The 10675-nt window shown below is 35.8% G+C and overlaps 1 protein-coding gene across 4 annotated transcripts in view; it reads left to right on the top strand.

The window, feature by feature from the left end:
- The first annotated feature begins 1077 nt into the window (after nucleotides 1-1077).
- The window catches only part of cltcl1 (clathrin, heavy chain-like 1), a 38125-nt gene continuing 28527 nt past the window's right edge, over nucleotides 1078-10675 (top strand). For 2 of the 4 annotated variants that reach the window (XM_052563414.1, XM_052563413.1), the window contains exons 1-2: nucleotides 1103-1465; nucleotides 9727-9934. In XM_052563414.1, coding sequence (XP_052419374.1) covers nucleotides 1424-1465; nucleotides 9727-9934 — 250 coding nt within the window. In that variant the 5' untranslated portion in view covers nucleotides 1103-1423. Of the gene's footprint in view, nucleotides 1466-9726; nucleotides 9935-10675 lie in introns of all 4 variants that reach the window. The other 2 variants (XM_052563415.1, XM_052563416.1) reach the window with 2 other exon arrangements.

Raw genomic sequence — 10675 nt, 5'->3', positions numbered from 1 at the left:
TTCTGACATATTTTTTTTGTATGATCCTTGAAATGTCGATTTATACGTCAAATAATACCATGCTAATTTATTATGTTTCATGCGTTTGTTTATGAAGTGCTATTAGCATTTTATTGAAACTATTTAAACCCTTGTGTATAAAAATCAATGCTAACAAAAATAACTTAATTAAAAAGTTACATTTTCAGTAAATATTTCAGTTTGTTGCCAATGGAATATTTTAAAGTTTTAGTTTAAGTACTTAAGTTTCTCAAACATACCAGTTAAGTAAAATTACTAAAAATAACCAAACTGAAATTGAAATAAAATTAATAAAACTGAATAGACATTTAATAGAAGAAACAAAAACATTCAAATGCATGTCAAATAAAATCTTAACACTTTCAGTAAAATATCAGTTTCTTGAAGAAAGAATATTTTATAGTTTTAGTTAAAAGTACTTAAATTAGTAAAACTACAAATACCTAAACTAAAATGTAAATAAATAATAAAAGCTTGAGAAAAACATTTAATTAAACTTTTAAATAAATTGGTAATTGATATATATATATATATATATATATATGTATGTATGTATGTATGTATGTATGTATGTATGTATGTATGTATGTATGTATGTATGTATGTATGTTACCTAAAATTTTTAAATAGTTTTTATATTTCAGTTTGCTGCCAAATTAATTTTTATTTTTAGGTTGAAGTACTTAAATTAACTTAAATAGACATTTAAAAAAAGCATCTGGTAATTTAAATAATAATTAAAAATTATTATTACTTTCATTAAATATTCCAGTCATTTGTGTCATGTTTTATAGTTTAGTTTGAGTACTTATTACTTGAAATGAAAATGGAATGCAAATAAAATAAAATGGATAAAATAAAAATTAAGTAAACTTAAAAAAAACGCCATCATAAAACGTGAACTAAAATGAAAACTGAAAATATAAAAATTAATGTAAAATACTGTCTGTAATCGTGTATGAATGGCAGGAGGTTGTTGTTGTTGCTCTGAGTGAGTGTGCAGAAATAGACCCCCGGTATTTCTGGCTGGAGGGGGGGGGGGTTCCTGCTGTCACATGCTCGTCTCGAGCGGAAGGATACAAGCTGACCCCCTCACACTCCCTTCACCCGCAAACTCACGCATTTCCCTGCTTCATACCCCACTGAGCTCCCGTGAGAGTGTGTTTACAGCATCTGCGCCGCAGGACAGAAGGATCGTATCAGTGCGCGCGGATCTACTTTCTCACGCGGAGGAGTCCCGCTGCGCTCAGAGAAGTCCGAGAAACAGAGATTCACGAGCATTCACGGAATAACCGCTTCTAACGGGACACACAACTCAGAGGAACGGAACACACAAACAACTCTTCATCTGCGCCCCTCTCCTCCTCCTCTTCCTCCTCTTCCTCCTCTCCTCTCCGTGAGAATGGCGCAGATTTTACCGATCCGCTTCCAGGAGCATCTGCAGGTAAAACCGCATAGACTCACGCAACATTCGTGGCTTTCCGCTCGACGCCGTTAAACCGTAAACACCCAACTGTGTAACGGCGGCCTCGTTCACGAGTTACATAGTTGATACCTACGTGACATTTGAGAATAAAGAGTTGCTTTACGTGTTACATAGTTTCCTGGCATTTAAAAGAATGACGGGAAAAGGATCGTTACATTGTAACAACGTTCCATCACGTGTCAGAAATTGTTACATAGTTGCATGACATTTAAATGATAACAGTTACTGTATCGTGGAATGTTTCTTTGTGTGTGTGTGTGTGTGTTACACAGTTGCACTTGTCCTGCATTTAAAATAATGCTGCTTTTGACTAACATTGTTATTCAATATCAATATTCTACATCACTTTAAATTAGTCATGCAGTGTTTTAAAGTATTACATATAAGTATTTTTACATATAGTATTATGTTAAGTATTGCTACATATAACAGTATTCCATGTACAGTAATATAAACTCTGAAAACATCTTGGATGATCATTATACACAAATCAGAACTAGTTTAGATGAAGTACAGTTCTTGAAATTGTATTCCAATAACCCAGCATGGTGGAAATGGACACATTGCGACATCGTTGTATGATAAATTGCACAGTAGTTGCATGGTATGCAAAAAAATACCTTACTTGAGTGCAAAAAGCATCTTTGAGATGATGAAATCATTAATAATATCTGAATGACTCTTCATAATGCATTGTGAAGGTACTGTAGTGTATGTGCAGTGCAGACTTCATTCATGTAAACTAGGCCTCTAAATTGCACATTTAAAGTAGTTTGAGACGTCTCTTTTGTAAGTTATCATTGGAACCAGCTGATGTTTTTTTGTCTAGTCTTCTAAAGCTGATGTATTGACAGTATTGTCTCTGTTCTGTCTTTACTGAGTTAGTCAGATGAGCTTGTGTCTGTAACACACTGTGGGTTGGAAATGCACTCTCAGTTTCTCCAGACATGATGTATTCCTCTTCAGCACAGTGCTGTCGTGTGTGTCTTAAAAACACACTTCAGATAGCAACGACTGAAGTCTTTAGAGGAACAGTTCACCCCAAAATGAATATTTCCTTAAGCTCCTCACCCTCAGGCTATTCAAGATCTAGATGAGTTTGTTTCTTCATCAGGTTTGGAGAAATGTAGCATTGCATCAGTGTCTCATCAATGGATGCTCTGCAGTGGATGGGTGCCGTCAGAATGAGAGTCTGATAAAAACATCATTGTTAATGTCTGGTGAAGATAAAAGCTTCTCAAGACATTAACTGATGGAGCGGTGTGGGTTATTGTGATGTTTCATTGTGACTCTCACTCTGACGGCACCCATCCACTGCAGTGCATCCGTTGATGAGACACTGATGCAATGCTACATTTCTCCAAACCTGATGAAGAAACAACCCCATCTAGATCTCAGCACATTTCCAGTATATTACATTTTTGGAAGAACTATTGCTTTAGTTTTCTGCTTGTGTGAGTTGAGATGACTCATCTTTCCAGCAAACCCAGACTCTTCTGCATTAGAGTTGCTCTCCTGCGTTGAAGTGTGTATTCTGTGGAACAGTTGGAAACAATGTTATTTTGGTTGCCAAACGCTAATGAAGCTTCATTCTACACGCCTCTGAAAGTATTCTCCTTGACAGAGACGTGCGAGCGTTTCTCAGAGCGTCCCAGCCTCACCTTTCCACGGCCGTGTTTTCTCTGTCGCTTCTGGAATTCACCCCGCAGCTGAGTGAAACCAGATGCTGCCGTCTCATTCAGATCTACGGCTGCTTTACTGGGATCTGAGATGAGGTTTTGTTGTAAAGCGTGGAATTTCATAGCGTGTCTCTTGAGATACTGTCCCTCCATGTTCTCTCTCTCTCTCTCTCTCTCTGGTGTTATTCCGGTGTCGGACGCCCAGCCGGTGCAGTTCAGCTAAAGAATGCCAAGAATCTGCAGCCGGCAGGACTTTGGGCCTTTAGCAGCTTGGCTTTATGTCTTGAACGTGTGTTTGAGTTCATTCAGAGCTGGATTATATTGATACAGTTTGATCCTGAATGGAACTCTCTCTCTCTCTGTGTGTGTGTGTGTGTGTGTGCTTTTATAAATAGATGCAGTTCATTCTGCTCATGTCTTATAAATATTGAACTGGAAAAGGAACAAACACACAGATACAAATCTATCCAGCTGCACTATAACTTATCTTAAAAGCATATGATTTCATCCGTAACACCAGATTTGACATAAATGCTCTTTAGTATTTAAATGACTACTTTGTTTAAATATATTTTTATTATTTAAATAACTTATTTAGATTTTGTATTATTTCGACAACTTTTTTGTATTTATTTTTATGATTTAAGTTACTTTTAAACATATGTTTATTATGTAAAGTACTATATCTTGTCCTGCTTGTGCTTATGGGGTTATTTTTGCTGTGTCATTTTTCTCTGTCCTCTGATTGGCTGCTGATGTAAAGCTGAAACCCAATAGAGATTTGGCTAATGAAGTTAGGAGCAGGAAGAGGAAACATGTTTATCAACTGACACAGACGGCTAGTTTTATCACACACACTCAACATTAAAATATGAATATCTTTAGTTTCACTCATTACGTGCTTGTTCGTATTTTGATTTCCCCATGATTATTAAATGTTGACCTTTGAACTCATTTTTGATAGAAGTGTTTGTCAAGTGCATGAATGTAAACGGAGATCAGTAAGAGACAGAGACTGCTTCATCACATTCTGCTCGGAGATGGATCTTCATCATCATCATAGACGAGCCCATCAGAAATGAGTTTATTAGTGTGTGTGTGTGTGTGTGACTGGACATCTGGTGCTTTCGTGAGGACGTCTCATAGATGCAGATCTAATGCTGCTGTATTTACAGTAACACAAGAGTTTAACCCTTCACTCAAAGCTGTCTGGTTATGACTTATGAGGAGAATGTTCACTAATAATGTCATTTTGGACCTTTCAAGTTTAGAAAAAGTGTTTTTACTCCTAAAATTTCTCTTCTTTTTTGTATTTAGATTTTTTTTAAATTCTGTAATTTTTTAAAACATTTTTATGATTTAATTTCTAGCAAGTTTCTAATTTTTTTTTAATGTTTTTATTTCTAAATATATTTAAAGTTTTATTTATTTTCGTCTTATTTTAATTAGATTAAAATAATTGTTATTTTTTTAAATTGTAAAATATTTTATCATATTTAATCTTTTTAATTTATTTGAATGTTAACATTTGCATTTAATTTCAGCAAGTTTTTTTTATGTAGATTATTTTTATTTTACAATTATTATTGTATGATTTCATTCAATTTTAGTAAGTTTTATTTTGATGTTTTACATTTGTTTTATTCTATATACCATTTTTTTATTATTATGAAAATGTCTCTTTTGTAGTTTTGTAGGATACAATCATTGTTGGTCATTGCTCTTGGTGATGTTGACTTTGTGAGTGTGTTAGTATATACTGCATATATATTTCACTTGAAAGCATGAATCTGTAGATGTGTGTGAAATGAGTCCCGTTACGTAATGTTTCTAAAGCAGCTGCTCTCCTCATCGTCTCTGCATTAAATCATCAGATTGCGTCTGTTTGATTTTATATCAGAAACAGACAGAGATTTACATTTTCAAGCTGACTGGTGCTCTTCATTCTGAAATTTTGGCCTGTAAGAAACAAATGTCTCGTGTGTTGGTTGTTTAAAAATTATTCATTTCCAGCAAAAAAAACTAAAACATTGTTTTTAATTTTAAGCATGCAGTTTCACGAATCTCAGAGTCAGTAAATCTGAAACAAAGTAGTATATGAAAAACCTAAACATTAAAAATGTTAAGTTGAAGTACTAAAACTAACATTTAAGTTAAAGCTAAATAAAGAAATATGAAAAAAATACTGGTCCTTTATGAATTTTTATTTCATAAATATTTCTTTACAAGTGTTTTATTCTTATTGCATTTTAACAATTATTTTAATGTGATAATTTTTTTATGATTTACATTTTTTATTTTAAAAGCATTAATTTTGACCTTTTTATTTAATTATCTTTTAGCTAGTGATTTATTTTGTTTGTATTTTTTTAATTATTTCAATTTGACGTTTGTATGACTTACAGTTTTGGAAAGCACTTTTGAATGTTTTTACTTAAAAAAATTATGGCCTAATTAATTTCTAACAAGTTTTTGAATTACTATTATATATATTTTTTTTTACATTTTTGATTGTATTTTTTTATGTAACATATTAAAGATATTGACATTTTAAAAGCTGACTGTCGTGCACTTCACTTTTGTGTTTTGGTCTGTATGTAAATGATGCATGTTGCTTGTTCAAACTGTGCCATCATCTGCGGTGATTTTAAAGCATGTATTTCTTGTTCAATCTCAGGGTCTTATCCAGACGGAGAGAGCACAGACGTATCTAGAGACCAAACATCAGGCTTTGTGAAAATGTTCATTAGAGCACTAAATGCAGACTCACTCCTGAGTGTGTGTGTGTGTGTGTGTGTGTGTGTCTCTAGTCCTTGCGTAAGCGTGTTCCGGTCAGGTTTGCGTTGCGCCTGTGTTTCTCAGCAGTGAATCATTCAGAGAAACTCCTGAGCTCTTTCCCCATGTGTAGTTGATGATAAAAAGAAACCATCTTTAACAATCTAGTAGAAAACACGTGAACGCATTCTCAGAAATGTAATATTTGAATTCATGCCGGTTCTATAAAGTTTTAAATAATTTTCGCTACTTTGATTTTAGAAATAGCAATGATTTCGAACATATTTTATGATGAGGGTCTTATGTTTCATGGCTCCTGCGAGGTGGTTATTCCGCGTTCAAATATTAATACTATTCTTAATTAATATTAGTTATATGATTAAAGTATTTAAAAAATAAATGCAATTAAATAAATAAAATTGATTTATATTATTATATATTAAAAACATTAATAAACAAAATACTGTGAAAATATAAATTTTTGACAATAATAATGGACTTCAAGATTGAGCATTTCAGCACTTTTTATTCAGTGATGACCATCATAAAATCATGTTTCTGACGAAAATGGTAAACCTGTAAACTTATTTCTGAAATCCAAAATGGATACAAAGATTACATGGAAAAACTAATTTAAATAGATTTTTATCATCTTGAAGATTCTTATTTGTCGATGTCCCTTTGTCCCGCTGAAGTCGCGATCAGACTCAAAAGACTCAAATGATTCGCGAACCCGCTATGAAGTCGCGATCTGACTCAAATGACTCAAATGATTCGCGAACCCGCTCTGAAGTTGCGATCTGACTCAAATGACTCAAATGATTCGCGAACCCGCTATGAAGTCGCGATCTGACTCAAATGACTCAAATGATTCGCGGACCCGCTATGAAGTCGCGATCTGACTCAAATGATTCGCGGACCCGCTCTGAAGTCGCGATCTGACTCAAATGACTCAAATGATTCGCGAACCCGCTCTGAAGTTGCGATCTGACTCAAATGACTCAAATGATTCGCGAACCCGCTCTGAAGTCGCGATCTGACTCAAATGACTCAAATGATTCGCGGACCCGCTATGAAGTCGCGATCTGACTCAAATGATTCGCGGACCCGCTCTGAAGTCGCGATCTGACTCAAATGACTCAAATGATTCGCGAACCCGCTCTGAAGTTGCGATCTGACTCAAATGACTCAAATGATTCGCGAACCCGCTCTGAAGTTGCGATCTGACTCAAATGACTCAAATGATTCGCGAACCCGCTCTGAAGTCGCGATCTGACTCAAATGACTCAAATGATTCGCGGACCCGCTATGAAGTCGCGATCTGACTCAAATGATTCGCGGACCCGCTCTGAAGTCGCGATCTGACTCAAATGACTCAAATGATTCGCGAACCCACTTTGAAGTCGCGATCTGACTCAAATGACTCAAATGATTCGCGGACCCGCTATGATGTCGCGATCTGACTCAAATGATTCGCGAACCCGCTCTGAAGTTGCGATCTGACTCAAATGACTCAAATGATTCGCGAACCCGCTCTGAAGTTGCGATCTGACTCAAATGACTCAAATGATTCGCGAACCCACTTTGAAGTCGCGATCTGACTCAAATGATTCGCGAACCTGCTCTGAAGTTGCGATCTGACTCAAATGATTCAAATGATTCGCGTATTGTATTTTTATATTCTGCATTATTTTTCACCTTGCTCTAGCAATCCTTGTCGTTTAATCTTATGATAACGGGGTTTAATTGAACAGATAAGAATTCATCTAAAAAATGTTTAACTTTTAATGGGATTTTGTTGTGCAGCACTTTAATTTAACAAAAGCCAATATGTTGCATCTGTGATACAAATATGCCAATAATATCAAGCAATTAGGATTATTCAATAAACCCAGGTCGTTTTTATCATCAACACTTTGCCTCCTGCTTTCTGCTAGTCTCTGGCTTCTTAAGTCAATCTATCAAGCAGAGCTAAAACTTTAGTAATACGTTTTAGGTACGTTTGGAGACCACAGAGACTGGATTCAATGCAATTTAATCTAACAGTTCCTTACACAAAAGCAGAATTAAGAATTAAGAGCAGATACTGTATCATATGATGAAGTTTACTGTAGTACACAATAAGAAACTGCTCAAGTACAGTTTGCAATTAGAATGTTTAATGCAACAAACATAATAAAATATATATCAAATAATAATTGTTTAAAAGTCCTAAAATGATTATAAAATATGAGTTGGAGTTGTGTGCAGGGCCAGATTAACACTTTGTTGTACCCTGGGCAACAATATTGAAGGGCCCCATCATCACGACCCCAGGATCACCATAATATGGTCATATACAGAATATATTACTGTAATATACAGTAAATATACTCAATAATAATTCAAATTCTAACTGTCATCAGGTGTATTTTGATTTACAAATATTTAAATGCTCATAGAACTACAAATGCACTACTATGTCCCCTATCAAAGACATTCACTCACATATGATGCTATGAAAACAAAACTCATCAGCATCTGTATAATCTGGTAAAATTGACCACTACATTGAGAGGGAGGGAAATATTCTCCATTTTCACAAAAATGAATAAATAAGCAACCACTTTCAAACCATTGTTTATTTAACAACATTTATTTCCAATAGAAATGTATTGAATTAATAGAGCTATAACAGAAGACCACAGACAACACATCAAGAAACAATTTGGTCCTCAGCTCATTTTAAGCAGAAATCACCCTGACGGTGACCCGGTTTGCCCAAAATTCAACAAGGCAATCAAGTTATTAGTCCAACACAAATAATTTGAAATCTGCCAGTTATCCCTCTACAACATTTTACAGCATTTTAATGAAGCTGGTACCTCAAGGAAAAAATAAATAAATAAAATGCAGTATCACGATTATCTGCTCATAAACATTTTCATCCTTAGCTCATTTTAACTTGTTTTAAAATATAACAACAACATAACACAGCACAATTAACCAGTTAAACATTTTAGTGCTACATAAACATTAAGAAATCTGTCAATTTCTCTGAAGAAGACAAGACCGAAATAAATGCTACATAATCTGGCAAAACACAATTTTAGTCCTAAATAATGACGAAGTGCATGTTTGAATTTGAAATGCCTTCATTTGGCAAACACATCTTTTAAACAATGGCTTTTTTTTGCACTTTGACTGTGCAAACTGGTGTAAACGTAAGCTGGCGGTGTAGAAAAGTCCTGGCTAGCTGAGTTGTCCTCGTCGTTGACGGAAGCTGACTTAACAGAACTGTCATCAACATTAACATGAGTGAATACGGTAAATTACCTATTTTAGGTATATACTTTAAATTTTCTGCGTTTCTGATGTCCTTTTCCTTTTTTAATTTCCGCTCCACGCTTCCACTTAACTTCTCAATGTCAGATTTTTTTCTGTTGTAGCAACGCCTGACGTAACCCGCTAGGCATAACATTTGACCCGCCTCATGCGGACTGACCAATGAGGAGAGGGTCTTAACTTGAGGCCCTCTCTTCATTGGTCTCTTCAACCGCTCTCAACTCACGTTCAAAGTCATAGCCAGCGCAGCGTCTCTCTGTGCAGCGCAAAAGGCCGTGTTGACAGTTCGTTTAATATAAAGCGGGAGATTACCAGATACAGTATTTTGCTCGTGCCCTTGCTGCCCTGGGCCCTTTAGAGGTCTTGGGCCCCTGGGCAATTGCCCAGTTGCCCGTATGGTTAATCCGGCCCTGGTTGTGTGGTATGTCTGTCGCCCTCTAGCTGCAGACGCTGGGAGTGAGTCCAGCCAGCATCAGCTTCAGCTGCCTGACCATGGAGTCTGACCGCTTCATCTGCATCCGAGAGAAGGTGGGCGAGCAGAACCAGGTGATGATCTTGGACCTGAGTGACCCGAGCAGCCCGATCCGCCGGCCGATCACAGCAGACAGTGCCATCATGAACCCGGCCAGTAAAGTCATCGCTCTGAAAGGTGCCCATCAAATCAGTCTGACACTCTTCATTGTGTTGCTGTTCTCTGATACGATAACTCTCGCTCTAAACACTAAACTGCTCTCGCTCTGCTCTTGTTGAAGAAGGTGAGTTTCTCCGTCGTTCTGGAATGATGCCTGTCAGTCGTTGTGCTCTGATCATTGACGGCACACATACATATATGACCCTGGAGCACAAAACCAGTCATAAGCTGAATAAATGCACTTTCCATTGATGTGGTTTGTTAGGATCGGACAATATATGGCTGAGATACAACTATTTGAAAATCTGGAATCTGAGGATGCATAAAAAAAATAAAAATCAAAAAAGTGAGAAAATCATCTTTAAAGTTGTTCAAATGAAGTTCTTAGCAATGCATATTACAAATCAAAAATTAAGTTTTGATATATTTATAGTGGGAAATTTACAAAACATCTTCATGGAACATGATCTTTACTTAATATCCTAATGATTTTTGGCATAAAAGAAAAGTTTATAATTTTGACCCATACAATGTTTTGTGTTCCAGAGACACATATATAACGTCTCGTATGTGTGAAAACGTCTGTGTCCCATTGACTGAAGGCCGATTGACCGTGATTCCTCACATATGCATGAGCGCTGTGTGTATTTGTTCTTTCTTAGCCTTATTTTGGTGACAAAACTGAGCTAAACCTTACAAAACCTCCTTTTATTTAAATCAAGGGATATCCTCATTTGGATAAACTACTGTATATAAAAA

The sequence above is a fragment of the Carassius gibelio genome, chromosome B8 (assembly GCF_023724105.1).
Source record: "Carassius gibelio isolate Cgi1373 ecotype wild population from Czech Republic chromosome B8, carGib1.2-hapl.c, whole genome shotgun sequence".
NCBI lineage: Eukaryota > Metazoa > Chordata > Actinopteri > Cypriniformes > Cyprinidae > Carassius > Carassius gibelio.
The sequence above is the reverse complement of the archived record's forward strand: the minus strand, read 5'-3'. Positions and strand labels throughout refer to the sequence as shown.